This window comes from Corylus avellana, chromosome ca11, assembly GCF_901000735.1.
Source record: "Corylus avellana chromosome ca11, CavTom2PMs-1.0".
Taxonomy (NCBI): domain Eukaryota; kingdom Viridiplantae; phylum Streptophyta; class Magnoliopsida; order Fagales; family Betulaceae; genus Corylus; species Corylus avellana.
The window spans coordinates 3280656-3295528 of record NC_081551.1 but is presented as its reverse complement, the minus strand read 5'-3'; the positions used below and the strand labels follow the sequence as shown (position 1 = coordinate 3295528).

The window sequence follows — 14873 nt, the reverse complement described above, 5'->3', positions numbered from 1 at the left end:
CTTTCTTCCATAAGATGAACAGAATGATGTCATTTCGTTTACATTATTACTTTCACTGTGTGTTTCATATGTATACTCGTGTCGTTTTCAATCATATATACAATGAAGATCAAGATTTGCTTTGACACTCTTATCCTTTTGTTGAGCTGCTATATACGGTAGTTGATTTTGGACCAGAATTCCAGATGGAAGTGTGACACAAGATTTTAAAGAGCAAACCTGTAAAGTAGGTGGCTTACTTAACAATGACGTGTCACCTGCCCAACTCTGCTTCAGCAGACCAATTAAGTCTTAATAGAATTGTTAAAAGGATAATTTATTAATAATAAATAGAAGGAAAATGACAAATAAATTGACAGCTTCGGGCATTTATTATCCAATAGTAGAATGTTAAGTGTTCTCGATGGTTTCTTAGTATTTTTTTGGTCATAATAAGTAGATATTATTTTTTAAAAATTAAGTGAGAAATAAAGAATTTTTTTTTTTTTTTTTTTTTTTTAAATAATTATATCCACATAGAATCAAGAGAATACCAAGAGAACACATAGTATTTTCTTTCTAATAAGAGTAGGATTATGGGAGGGAAGGTTGTAAAGCACCATGAAGAATCTTTATCTACAGACAAATTAGGATCTTTTTGATTTCCTTAAAAATGAAAGTCTGCTCTAAAATGCTGCAGATAAGCTTTGTGCAGATCACAAACATATATTTTTCCTACTATATTTATAGCAAAACAAATTAAATTACAAGATTTCACAAAGTTACAACCCTTCTATATATCCTCATCTAAGTTCATTTACAAGTTGACATTGTGTAATTATGACTCATCAAGTAAAAAGGGGAAAAAAAAATGGAAGAAAAGAAACAAACAGAAGCCTCATCTGATCCTCTTGCAAGGAGAAGCTACAATTGCCTCATCTTCTCGCATCCGCTTCAAATTATTACTCATGTAACTGCATGTGAATTGGGAGCATGCCAGGGTGTTGTGGTGGTGATTTCCTTGTCCACTAATTCCTGCAATATGGCAAACGGGATCGTTTACAATTTGATTTGCATGGTAAACAAAATCGAAAACTATTATTTTGATATGGGGAAGGGAGTAATTGCTAGCACATTTGAAAAGGCATCTCTCTCATTAAATGTTTGATCGGGTTAGATAATACAATACACGACAAGGGTCCTCTCAATTTCATTTGAAATTTAAATCATATCCATTTCATGGTCAAGATTTAAAGTTGGTGTATCTAACGATATATATGATGTCATATTATTTAAATTTTTTTAAAGACGTGCCAACATTGATATCATGTACACCATTAGATCTATCAACTTTAAATCCTAACTATGAAATTGAGAAAATCATGTTCCTACAAAGACAGGCCATTTAGCTACACTGTAGCAGCTCAAGTATGAGAAATTCCCGCAGAAGGAGAAAAAGACGAGGGTGGAACAAAAAGCTAGAATCAAATTATGCAAAAGCGAGACTCATGTTGGAAGCCACTGAGACAGAAATGAGAGATAATGCTTCCATCTCAGCACAAATATTTAAACCAAATCCAACAGAGACCACCTGGTTTCCATGTCCTGTGGAGAATAGGAGAACTACTGCACATGTTTGATGACTACAAGCAAGACTAACAAAGGTTACAAAGCCGCAAAACTCACATGTCTAGTTAATGTACCTGAGTCGGTTTCATTTATCTTTAACTTCTTGAGTAGGCTTACATCTTCCAGCAATTGCTTTCTCTTGAGGCTGCTGAGGCCATGAAGATCTTCTCCTATTGAAAAACCCAACCACAGGTTAGTCACAGTGAATGACCTGTTCACAAGGTGAAATTTTTTGCTGAAAGTATATTTTCTCAGCCCCAAATGATATGTAATATTTTCCATATCAAGTAGATTCCAAATTGACACATGGCTTGAAGACGCAACTAATTTTACCCCTAATTACAACAACGGGTTAAAGCAGCTGCCAAATTCTTATTTTCGTTTTCTTTATGTATATCATTCTTTGTTGCATATGACAGATATTTTTTCAATAACAAATTTTGTTAGGAAGCCTATTTTAGACATTAAAAAGAAGACCATGATAAGATAGCAGCTTAAGGAATTCTAATTTTCCAGAAATTATCACCACAAAGTCCAAACTTTACCTGAGTTTCCTTCCTTCAACTTTTTATTCTTCACCAAGTTGACATCTTCAGGTTGTCGCCTTCTACTACCACGATCAACTTCATCTTCCGCTACACAGCAACTTCCATCAACAGCATCTCGAGGGTCACGGGCCCCTGGAAAATCACAGCCGAATCTTACTTAAAGAAATAAGTGATCAAACACCATGTACAACTATCCAATTTTTGGATAAATCCTGAAGCCATTTGTAGCTCAATCCTTCTTGCAGATAGGTTAAAAACAATAGATTACAAAATTAATATAACAAACAACTCAATCCCTCTTGAAATGTCACCATGATCAAAGTCCAATTTGAATGCAACGTATAAGACTCATAGAAGAAAATAGCACATTACAGGAGCAACAACATTTTAATTTTCTAGTCATATTCTGAGCACTTGGAAACCAAAGGCACATACTCTTCTTGATCCCAATTAAATATAAAATAAAAAAAGATGATAGAACTAGTAGAGTTGATACTGATGCACCAATATGATTCTGAATTGTTATGTCGGAATGCCAATGACAGATTAGAAATTCATCTGAGTGACATGAGATAAGTAAGGTATGCAGAGACAGCTAATATACTACTGAAAGTGAAAATTATAGGAAAAATAATCAGGTTATCCTTCTCTCTTTCCCTTATTTTCCTTTTCTTTTTTAATTTGGGGGTTGGGATATTGGGAGGGGTGTCAATAGATAGTGCAGCAGGGCATATTTTGATTTTAAAATTCTATTCATTTTAAAATTCGATGCACATCTTTTTAACCAAATTAATATACATGCTAGAACACCACTTTTAGCCCAAAAGCTTAAGCTAATGGGCTTGGGTCCACTTAGCTATAACCATTCACTCCTTTTATATTTAACCGATGTGGGACACAAACCTTGCAATTGTATACACAATATAAACAATTTCAATTAACTACAATGGCAGTGAGATAAAACATCAGCTAAACCCCCTCCTCTTTTCCTACAGTTTCTTGGAAGCCAAGCAGAGCATGGCACCACCTTAGTTCATCCGAAGAAACGAATAAACAAACAATTTCAATCAAATACAAGTCAGAATTAAAGTATCAACTAACCCCAACCCAAATTATAATGGCAATATTGAAGTGGAAGAAAGAAAGAAAGAAAGAAAAAAAGAAATCAACTTTTCAAATTAAAACAAGTACCAGAGGTTTCTTTTCCTTTTCCACATTTTCCTTTTCCACCTATTACTTTATTTCTAACAAAAATTAGAAAATAAAAGAAAAAAAATAACCAACCTTTCAATATCAACCATGCCAGTCTAGTGCAAAAAGAAAGAAAAAGCTCATAAATTCTAATTTTATTTCATCTTCCCACGTTTTCTCATAAACCAAGCGAAGCATGAGACAAAGAACCCAAGAATGAAATAAGACAACTTACGCTTAGTACCAACTTTGATGAGCTTCCCATCAACGACAAGCGCGTCTTGGTCGTCTTTTCCGGTGGATAAGCCTCTGGCAGAGAAGAAAGAGAGAAGGGCGTTCCAGGTGACTGAGGAGGCGATGAGATCAACCCCTCTGCTTATAAAGTGACCGTTGAGCTTCAAAGTTGCTGGGTCTACCCCAAAAGTCAGGGCTATGGAACCAAGGTCCAGCCTCTGGTTGTCCCGCGCCACGAACGGGACCGTTTTTGATACTGAAGGGCAGAAGAGCTTTACGATTCTTGACTTCATCACTACCGCTCTCTCTCTCTCTCTCTCTCTCTCTGTGTCTGTGAGTTGCGAAGTTGTTTCTAGTGGGTGTGGGACTCTGCTTTCCAACGGTTTCTCGAAGTGTCTCAAGCAAATTATAATTGCTATTGTTTATATTAGTGGAACGGTAGAGGAGTCTGCAATCCTTCTGCCCGTTAAAAAATGAAGATTTAAAACACAGGTAACATATCTCTAATAATTTTGTAAAATTTATAAATTTATCTTTAATTTAAAAATTAAGAATTAAAACAGCACCAACAAAAAAAAAAAAAAAAAACAAGGGGGGCAGACCCACTATTTGGCTGTGGGTCTTAATTAAAAAAAATATTATTTTTCTTAAAAAAGTAAAACAACATAATATAAAAAAATTACAAGCAAGGGACATATCTTTGTTATTATTATAAGAGTAATACTAGAAATTATATTTTTATTTTATAATTATTGCATGAGGTTGATGTGGTAAGTCCCAATCAATCATAAAACACCTCTTGTTAAAAGAAAAAAAAAATCTAAGAGTTAGTTTAGAATGCCGTAGTACTAGTATGTCTATATAATAAAATTATCGTTTTGTTTTTCACCTTTTGTCTGACAACATTTTTAAAGTTAAAATTTTACTCTCAAATAAAAAATTATAAAAATAGAAGAAAAAAAAAATTGGCTCAAACAAGGATCCTTTCAATTTCAAATAAAATTGATGATATCAATTTTATGGTTGTGATTTAAAGTTGATACTTTCAATGGTGTGCATGATTCAACATTATTATTATTATTATTATTATTATTTTTAAATGTTAATATTAACTTCATATATACCGTTAGATACATCAATTTTAAATCATGACCATAAAATAAATACTATACATTTAATTTAAAATAGAGAGAATCCTTTTCTTGTCTTATCTAAGGAAGTAGTTGAATTGGTGATATCATAAATAAGCAAAGGGTTCAAGGTTGGACACCTAAAGGTGTACTCATTAGACAATCAAGGGCCTATAGGGTGGCAATTAAACAAGGAGTCCATTATAAAAAGAAGGAGATCATCCCAAAAAAGATGTAAGTAATTGTTTCCAAAATCTCTATATTCGATGTTTTCTAAATGAATATTCTATATATTGACTTAACTATTGGAGGCTCTTTGTCAGCTTTCGGCCGGTGCCAATCTAGTGGCAATTTTCTTATCTTGCATGTGGCCGTTGAGTAGTCCAACCATGCAAAATCCGCTTTTGCATAACCTAATTACCTTTGAACTCATTTGAACTAAATTCATCTATATATGTCTCCAAATATTTAGTTCTACTATTCATGAATGGGGTGCAATTTGCTTAAAATATGCTAAAAATAATGATACCAATACACTAATATTAGAATTTCTTCTCACACACTCTACTCAATTCATCTTAAAATTTGATTTACCAAAATGTATTTTTTTAAGACTCCTGTCCAAAATTTCATATGATTTAATTAACAATTTTCGATTGCATATAATAAGAACATGATAGTCATATAAAAAAGTAACATTCATCTCACGTGTGCAAATTGTTTTTTATTAGAAGCCCATTAGATATATGGACTACACAAAATTGAAGATAAATTTTTATTTATTTATTTAATTATTTTCAAATCCTTCTAATGTTAATAGTATTCGATCCCAAGTTCTTCTGTGATAACAAAATATTTTAATAATTAAACCAGTTAGTGGACACCCACACCCACATCATAAATAATTATACCTTCTGTCAGATTTTGTTACTTATTTTCTTAGAAGGAATTCACTTATAATGTATTTTATTAGAAAGATTATTTTATTTTAAATTTTCAATATTAAAAGAAATGAAAAAAAGATGAAGAAAGATTGTCACATGTTCAATCTTGTTTGAGGATATCCAAATATTATTCAAAGTAATATTTTTATTTTATTTTATTTTTTTTGACATGTCCACACAAGGGAAGGGGGAGAGGGGATTCGAACTAGTGACCTCCGCTTCATGAGACGTGGTTCACAGCCGAATGAGCTACCTCTTGGGGACTAAAGTAATATTTTTTTACAAGAATAAAAGTGGTCTTAAAACATATTCCTTCATTGCAAACATGTGCAATTTATGAGTAATGATATAAGGAAAATTAGAGTCTTCTTAGAGTCATCCCAAATATGATATGTCATTTAAAATCACTAACATATCAAAATTCAATAATGATCATCTCAAATTCAATGGTGATTTTAAATGCCACATCACATTTGGGATGATTGTAGGAGGACTCTAGTCCTCCTTATATCATTACTCGCAATTTAGAGTTTTTAATTAATATTAAGTTTAGGGCCATTGGCTTGGGGTAATTTTTGAGTTGTTGTTGTTTATTTTTTTCAAAATATTTAAAGGGAATTATCCCCTTTTGTATTAAGTTTAAATCAGCTCCTGATTCTAATGAAATTATTGTAGCAAAATGATATTATTTATTGATTATAATTGCTACTTTAGTATCCCAATTTTCAAAATTTATCCTATTAATAAAATCCTATTCTATTAATTTTTTAAATTCATCCTCATCTTCTTTGATTTCTACCTTAGTATTTGAAGATTTCCTTTTTCTGTTGTCTTAAGATTTCTTGGATTAATTATTCATTCAATTGTTGTGTATTGAATGACTTTAATTCTTTGATTATTATTTTATTGAATTTATTTTGGAATATATATATATATATTTTTTAAATTAGTAATATTTTCGAATTCTTTTCTTCCCATTGAGGTAGGTTTGTGGAAACCTATAAATACAAGAATCAGATGTTGCAAAAAGGATCAGCAAAGAACCAAGTGTTCAGGCTTTCCCTTCTCTTTGCTCCAGATACAATAAAGAATCTTCTTCTTCTTCAATGGGTTTCCATTTCCGTGATTGCGTAGATTGCAGGGCTTCCCTGAAGCTCCTGGAACAACTTCCAACCCCAGTTATACCTCGCCTCCCGTTCCCATTTCACCAAATCATTCTGAGACTGCCTGCTAAAATTTTCATCTTCCATTTCATTCTCAAGCCTCAACGATCGAAAGCGGTATTCATTTTTCATTTTCTATTTACACACGCATATAATTCGGAGTAATTGTGGGTATTATCTAGTCCGTCAGATTGGCTGCATGAGAAAATTAAAAGACGAATGTTGTAGCTCTAAGATTTTTGCTCTGTATTGTTTTTTGGTTCCATATATATATATATATATATATAAACACTGAAAGCCTTGGTTGAGTCAAATTATGGAACATGTTAGATAAAGGAAATTAGGGATGGTTTGGTGGAGATTTTTGCTTTATTAGGTACAAAATAATATAGGACTTTGAATGTCTTTGCGTTTGTTTTCTTCTTGAATCGTATTGGCAACAATGGAGAGCTGAAGGGAAGTGATGATACTTTTCAGTTGAGGATTAGAAGGTCTTTTTGGGCATGGAGATGCTTGCTTGCTCTGTGTGAGGAGTTTGTTGCTTTTTAGGTCATGCCATAGGATTATCTGTAGGAGGGAGATCATACTTAGCTTTATTAATTAATCATTTAAGGTGTTTTGATTGATAAGTTTGCCGAACATGGTAGGTAGGCTTCTCACCCCTTACACTCGTAGATAGAAATTATTAGTCTTTTGAATAATAACTTTAGGTGGAAATTCAAATTATCTCCTGTTTCTTGCATGTGAAGTGAATATGGTTGCTTTTGTATGAAGTCCCTTGAGCCCTTGAGTCATGGTCTTGTTTTTATGGATGGTTTCTAAAAATAATGGGTGGCCTTTCCAATTTTGTAGATCTATGTGCAACATGTACAACTAATTAATTTATTATGTCATAAAAGATGTGAAGGTGGGGAATTGACTTGTTATGCCCTTTGATTCTGTGAAGTTAGTTATTGTTCCACAGCTATTGTGCAGGTGCTTTCTCGTTAATTACAAGGTGGTTTGTTGTGGTTCAATCCTATGAAAATTGGGGTGGGTGTGGGGGTTGCTTCTGGATTTGGAGCAGGCTACCAAATTTTGAATTTGGAGCACACAACCTTTCATAATGTCTTTGGATAGAACTGAATAATATGTTTTAGATTGTCTTGGTCATAGATCATTCAAGTTTTTTGTTACTTCGTCGAATTGAAAGATTGGTTGGTATATGATTTTACTTCAACATTGGATGTCTCATGAATTTATTTATTTATTTATTTTTTTAATTTTTTAATTTTTAATTTTTTAAAAAATTATAGAAATGGCTGTGCCCGAAGTAAACAAGAAACTCCTTGAACAACTTGAAGACATGGGATTTCCAAGGGCACGGGCAACACGAGCACTTCATTATTCTGGTGCGTAATTTTTTATGAGACGTGTGTGTGCACTTCATTATTATGGTGCGTAATATTTTTTTTGTGCACTTCATTATTCTTGTGCATAATTTTTTTTTTTTTGTTTGTGTGTGTGTTGATGGGAGGTTTCCAAACCTTGTATTGATGTAACTTGAGATTTATGGCACATCACACTGATCAATTAAGACAAAATAATAGGATTTCTAAGATGTTGTGGTTTGAGGGGCCACAATCCGAATTCTAGCTGGGGGTGAAACTTTGATAAATATCGCAGCATGTCATTTAGCATGCTCCATGAGGGAATAGCAACAGTAAATTGTTTCCTGGTTCCCATTGATGGGTGTGTATGTATCTCTGATGTTGATGGGAGATTTCCAAACGTTGCACCGATGTGATTCAAAGAGAAACATGCCATGTCAGGCTGATAAATTAAGGAAAACTAATGGGTTCCCATGATGTGGTAAAGGGGCCACAATGCAAATTTTAGCTACGGGTGAGACCATGATATATGCTGCAGCACATGGTGTAGCATGCACCATGAGGGCATAGCAACAGTGAATTGTTTCCTGTTCCCATTGGTGTGCACTCCTAGCTAGTGATGTTGCTAGTGAAGTCACCTAGCACGTCGAAGGTCACATTATTGATAAATGAAGAGAAAACTTTGTGCCAAAGGTGGAAGATCATGATCTGATCATGATGCGTGCTCCTCTGAGACATGAGCCCGAAAACAATTTTAGCTTTCAAGGTGCTCAAGCCCTCTAGTTTGGCATGATAGCTTTACTTGTCTTTTAGACTTTGATTATTTGCAGTTCCTGTGCTACTTTCCTAAATTTGAATGTGAATGTTTCGGTGAAACAGGCAATTCTAGCTTAGAGGAAGCTATAAATTGGTTCGTTGATCATGAAAATGACTCAAACATTGATGAGATGCCATTGGTATGATTTCTCATCTTGCCTGTCTATCATTTTGTTGCTATTTTTATTCAATAACATTCCTATTTTGAATTTTCAATCTTTATCAACTAATGTGGTTTTTAGTATGCATACTTTTCCTTTTCCTCTCCCCACCCCTTTCCCCTATCCCTCCCCCTGGTCCCTACTCCCTAGCAGAAGAAAAGAACAGAATGCTCATTCATATGAACCATATCCTCAATCATGGCTAATATAAATTTAGCAACTACATCTCGAGTGTAAAGTTGGTATGTGTTTCACAGATCTGAAATCTTTGATAATCACATTGTCACAACCTAAGGAAGCAGTAGTCACATCAGCGCTATTACTCCAATACTAAAAAGATCAGCCAAAGTTACAATTGGAGCTATTTGTAATCACTTATAAAGCTCAATCAAATAGCATTCTGCATATAGTACGCAAATTCAGCCTCTTCCTTTTGAATGGAATTAACAATGCATGAACCCAATTAATGACTTTCAGATTGTCTGCCACAGTGCCACATATAGAAGGTTGCTATAAGATTCTGAATTCATCATATTCTTGGTTGTTATTGAAGTAAAGAGTAGAAAAAATTTTAAATAGAGCAAGTATTGGCAAATAATTTTCAGATTTTGTTTTTGGAATATTTTCAAACCTTATCTTAATATATAGTTAGAGCATGATCACATGATTGAAATTTTTTCTCATATAGATGCTTTTTTCCTGAGCATGTTTGATTGGGTTGTAAGACCTGAAGTTTAGAAGGAATCTATTGTAGTTTGGCTAACTATCTTTTATAATATGATCTTGTTTTTGTAGTTTATTGTGTATTTATATGGGAGCTTTGTCTTTGCCTCTTGTAAGCCTCATTGCTTGATTTCATTCTTTGAAAAGGAGGAGGAGAGAAATGGCTGTTTTAGGGTGCATATATTGAACATTTTGCACATGACGTTAAAAAAATTTTGGCCTTGAACATACTGTCACAGGATTTACTTTGCTTGAACTGTCCAACTTCTCCCAGGTAGCAGTGGACATTGACGTTGACTGTCAATCATTCCATATCACAGAACAAATGAGAATAAAGGCACAGGAACTAAGGTTTTCTTTTATGTTTCATTGTAACAATTATTATTTTCTATATTTAAATTTCTTCTTAGTGTCTAGAAATTCCCATTAGATTCTTTCTCATTTTTTGACCTTTTTATATATTATACTATTTATGGCTGTCTGGTTTCTTTCGATGACTACTGATGTTGCTGAGTTTCAGGGATCGAGTGCGCAAGAAGAAAGAAGAAGAAGAAAAGAAAATGGAAAGACAAAGGGAGCGGGTATTATGCAGTTATTTTGATGGTTTCCCCTTTCCTTATATGATACTCCTGTACCTTACATTTTATTTTTGTTTCATAACTCTTTTCACTTTTTTCTTTTAAAATTTCTTTTGTGTTTTCTTTTTTTTTTTTTGGGGTGTGTGTGGGGGTGGTGTTCCAAAGACAATTTAAATGATGCTCTTGAACATGGTGTTGATATCTGTAAGAGAACTTTTGAAGTGAAATTGACAACTTATGAATAATAAACTGATAAAAAGAATTAATATGATAATATCATTATATAACTTTATACCCTGTTACTTTAGTTGAATTGTACCACCACACTTAAAATGCATTGCAGACTATTGGTTCATAAGAGATGACATTAGAAAATATTTTAACTTTCTATTGTTCAAATGAAGGTTAATGCAAGTCTTTCTACATTTATCCTTGCAATTTTCTCATAAGTTTACTCTTCTCCATCATTTAATCACAACATGGTCAAGATGATTCTTGAGTTTTCCCACCTAAAAGACATGACTAGTTGATAAATTTACTGCAGGTTTATTGTCTCTTAGATAATCTTGTTGCTGTTGCATTGTTTGGTTTTTGTCAAATCGAGCTCTTCTGGTTCTATTTTGGGACTTCTGTTAAGTCCTTGTTTCACATAGTATATATTTCTTTGTTGTAACCTAGATAGTGTTATTGTTCCAGGAGAGGATTCGAGCCAATAAGGAACTGACTGAGGCAAAGAGAACTACAGAAGCAAATGAAAGAGAACGGTCTGTGTCTTGACCCACTAATTACTCTTTCTGTATAGCAGTTCTAAGTCCGTTTATCTCTTTTTCTCTTTCAACAGTTGAAATTGTGTTTCATTCTAAACATAAATACCTACACTGTTTTTTTCAGTTATTTAGTCTCGTGGAAAGCAGAGAAGGAGGAGGAGAAAAGAGCAAGGGAGAGAATTCTGCAAAAACTAGAGCAGGATAAGGTGTTTGAAATTTTTTGCCATATTTCTTTATTCTTACCACAATTGTGTAAAGATCAGTATTTTGGACTTGTATATTATGTTTGAGAGATCTCAATATCATTGCGTCATGAAAAAGTTTTTTTTACGTTGGGCCTGTCCATTTCTATGTAGAGATCTAAGCTCTGTTTATGATGTTTAATAAATTTCAATATCAATGCAGAACATTTAGGGTCAGAAAAAAAAGAAAGAAATAATGGGAATCTAGATGTACCTTATGGAAGTTGTGCTAGTTGGATTGGTAGATGTACATTATGGAAATTGTGCTACTTGGGAAATATAGGATTAAGGTTTTCAAAATGGATGGGCAAACAAGTGAACCCTGGGCAAGCAAGTTGCAAAAGAGAAGCAAGGCTAGAAAAGTGATTTTTGGAATAAATGGTGATTTATCAATGTATTAGAGCAAGTATCTTGAATTCAAACCTTGAGTGTGCTATATATCTCCCATTTAATTTAAAAGAGTTCTACATATTGAATCTCACTTACCAAGAGGGAGTCTGAGCTTACACGTGAGAGGAGTTCTAGAAAATATAAATGATAAATCTTCCATTATCCAAAAGAACAGGATTTTAGGATTTGTGATAATCTATCATGTATAATTTAATAGTGATAATGGCAATAAGGAAGTAGAGGAAAATAAGATGGCCAACGAGAAAAAGGAAAGCGCACCCATTTATGTGTGGTATGGCTTAAAACCTACATCCATGCAGAGAAAAGGAAAAAAGGTTCACAAAGATAGAAGATGAGTACAGAGATGGCTACTCAAAATCTCACACTTTGACCTTCCCCAACGATCTCTCTCTCTCTCTGACCTGAAGACCCCCTCATACAGGTGCAGGAACAAGACAAAAGTTCAATAGTTTCATGTATCAAACATACGCCCAAAGAATTTGGTTTGAAATTGCTGCCAAATTTGAGATCGTTTCGTGTCATAATCATTGTCATAACCTTTTCAGCTGGTTTAGTATGGTCTTTACTATGGATTCAATTTAATATTCCTGATTCAAAGTTTGATACTGCTCTAGGAACTTCTGCATGACTTGGAAAATTGTATGGATTTCTTCACAGGTAGAAAGAAGATTTGGAGTTAGATTGCCACCAGAAAGGCTTGCAGCTTTAAAATCGTCTCCTCTGCAGGGAAAAGAGGTATGGATATTTTCAAAGTAATATCTGTAGATCTGAGCACTGTTCTTTGTCAATGCAGGAAAGTACTTTTTTTTTTTTATATTTTATTTTTATGGAACTAAAAGAAAATGTCATTTTACTATTGTTAAGTTGCAGAACTCAGTTCCTGTGAAATCTGTTACAAAGGCTGAGCAAATGAGAGAATGTTTAAGGTCTCTTAAATGTAATCACCAGGTAAATGACTTCGCTCTGTTTTTTCCAACATGTTCACAAACCAGATCTGGGTCCTTGTACTTGACTTGCACTAAGGAGAGGAATTTCACAACGAAATGTTGGCATAAATGAAAGAACATCATATATCCAGTCCGTTTATATGTTTATTTATCTAGCTCTGCAAAACGTGACTATAAGTAATGTTCACATCAATTTTCTTGTTGTCTCTAATCGCTTCGTGTCTTTGAACAAGTCCAGAAAGGACCTTAGGAGCCCTAGTGGAGTTTTAAGTATATCAGTTATCTATTTCATTGGAGATTACTCCAAATTCATCACATTAAGTGCAAGGTAGTTTCCTAAACTAGTTTTTGTCTACTTTATGCAGTAGGTTAAATAATGCTTCTTACGCAGTAGGTTATATATGAAATTGTTCAAAAATAAAGTGGAACCTTGAAGTTTCCCAAGGAAAATATCTGTTATAGGGGACTTCTTGCCAATGAAACTAGGCTTGCTCAAATTTGAGCAGAGGGATTTTGGTGTATCGTAAATCCATTGGGTTAAAGATGTCTATAAGTAATGGATTTCCTATGTACCAGAGTGTCAGATAAGTGGAACGTACTAGCTCTTATTCTTCATCAGATAGATTCTTTTCCTCCATCTTGTAAAAGAAAGCATATGCCAGAAAGATCATTTTGTTAAATGCAAAAACTTTGTAAAAGAAATAATATGCTAGAAAGCCTTTGGTTTCTTAGCTCTGTATTATAAGTTGTAGTTAAACTAAGGTGAAGGTAACTGCACCATTTACAACCTAATTAATATAGAGGTCATTTCTTGGAAGCTTATGATGGATTTCATTGCATTAGATTCATATTAGAAGTTGTCTGTGGATTGTGAACCTTAGGTTTCGCCATTGCCAGTAAGGTCCCATATTATACTCCTTTTTCACTAGCTAAGAGTGTAACTTGCTATATCATTAACTTTTGTATTTACATGTTACTTTCTGTGTAGCCTGACCCCTCTTCCCCACCTTCTCTCTTCTCTTTCCTTTTCCCTGGTCTAGGATGATGGCACCACAGTTAGGAGGGCCTTCCAAACTCTTCTGATCTATGTTGGAAATGTTGCCAAAAATCCTGATGAGGAAAAATTCAGGAAGATCCGACTTAGTAACCCATTATTTCAGGTAATCAATTTCATTGTGGATTATTTTTGGTGCAGTTTGACCATTTTAAGTAATCAAATGTGATAGATTGGTTCACTAGTAGTCCAGTTTTATGAAAAATGTGGCCTCATTCTGACAACCAAAAGCTCTCCCTCTTGATTGTGGATTAACATATTTGCTTTTCTTTTGAGCACTGCTGTCAAGCAATGCACTGATTTGACAGGAATTAGGAATTCACAGTAAAATAGCCGTCTTTGTAGCCTTCCATTGACTGTAATGGCCTTAACAAGTTTATTACGCCTCTCATGCTGGTGTAGCTGCCTGTCATGATTTCCTGCTACATTTTTTTGTTCCTTTTCTTGATCTAGGGATTACTTTTGTCATAAAATTTCCGCGTTTTATTTATTTATTTAACAGGACAGAGTTGGAAATTTGAGTGGAGGTCTGGAATTTCTTGAGCTCTGTGGGTTTGAGAAAACGACAGAAGGCGAGTTCTTGTACCTTCCTCATGATAAGGTTGACATGGCAGTACTAAACACAGCTGGGTATGAATTGAAGTCTGCAATGACCAACCCTTTCTTTGGAGTTCTAGGTCGTTAAGAGAAGATTGTACTGAGATATCTGTTCAATGATAGAAAATTTGGCTACAAATGGAACAATGATTACCTACTTGGGAATTCCATGTATATGTCTTGTGCTAGGTTTCCTCGCCATGGTATAAGAAAGATGAACTGTTCAAAACAAAGAGCAGAGAACGAATGAGATCATTTTAAGTAATACAAAGCATCTCAAAATTTGTTCGAAGTGTGGATTTGCAAGTGCAGACCTCTAGCTATAGATTGTTAGTTTTGCCTTGCAAACCGATTTATGTGCTGCAACCAAAAATTGTGTAGGAATTCTC

The 14873-nt window shown here is 34.0% G+C and overlaps 2 protein-coding genes across 3 annotated transcripts; one reads left to right on the top strand and one right to left on the bottom strand.

The window, feature by feature from the left end:
* Positions 1-693: 693 nt before the first annotated feature.
* Positions 694-3975, bottom strand: LOC132165335 (uncharacterized). The gene is made up of 4 exons (XM_059575856.1): positions 3583-3975; positions 2154-2288; positions 1683-1778; positions 694-1014 (listed from the first exon to the last, which is right to left on the bottom strand). The coding sequence occupies exons 1-4, from the start codon at positions 3872-3874 to the stop codon at positions 878-880; spliced, it is 660 nt and encodes a 219-aa protein (XP_059431839.1). The 5' UTR covers positions 3875-3975; the 3' UTR covers positions 694-877.
* A 2743-nt stretch (positions 3976-6718) lies between these two features.
* LOC132165938 (uncharacterized) lies at positions 6719-14873 on the top strand. 2 transcript variants are annotated; one of them, XM_059576652.1, is made up of 11 exons: positions 6719-6935; positions 8114-8209; positions 9068-9144; positions 10163-10239; positions 10409-10469; positions 11163-11230; positions 11358-11439; positions 12544-12621; positions 12757-12834; positions 13874-13993; positions 14390-14873. In XM_059576652.1, exons 2-11 carry the CDS (start codon positions 8116-8118, stop codon positions 14570-14572), a joined length of 918 nt encoding a protein of 305 aa, XP_059432635.1. In that variant the 5' UTR covers positions 6719-6935; positions 8114-8115; the 3' UTR covers positions 14573-14873. The 2 variants fall into 2 exon arrangements, with proteins under 2 accessions (XP_059432635.1, XP_059432633.1); XM_059576650.1 differs by having other exon boundaries at positions 12751-12834.

Excerpts from the sequence above, each read along its gene's own strand:
- LOC132165335 (XM_059575856.1), bottom strand. The coding sequence starts at position 3,874 with ATGAAGTCAAGAATCGTAAAGCTCTTCTGCCCTTCAGTATCAAAAACG. Across the intron at positions 2,289-3,582 it reads CATCAAAGTTGGTACTAAGC|GGGCCCGTGACCCTCGAGAT; the intron begins GTAAGTTGTCTT and ends GTGATTTTCCAG. Across the intron at positions 1,779-2,153 it reads GTTGAAGGAAGGAAACTCAG|GAGAAGATCTTCATGGCCTC; the intron begins GTAAAGTTTGGA and ends GTTTTTCAATAG.
- LOC132165938 (XM_059576650.1), top strand. The coding sequence starts at position 8,116 with ATGGCTGTGCCCGAAGTAAACAAGAAACTCCTTGAACAACTTGAAGAC. Across the intron at positions 10,470-11,162 it reads TGGAAAGACAAAGGGAGCGG|GAGAGGATTCGAGCCAATAA; the intron begins GTATTATGCAGT and ends TTATTGTTCCAG. Across the intron at positions 12,835-13,873 it reads CTCTTAAATGTAATCACCAG|GATGATGGCACCACAGTTAG; the intron begins GTAAATGACTTC and ends TCCCTGGTCTAG.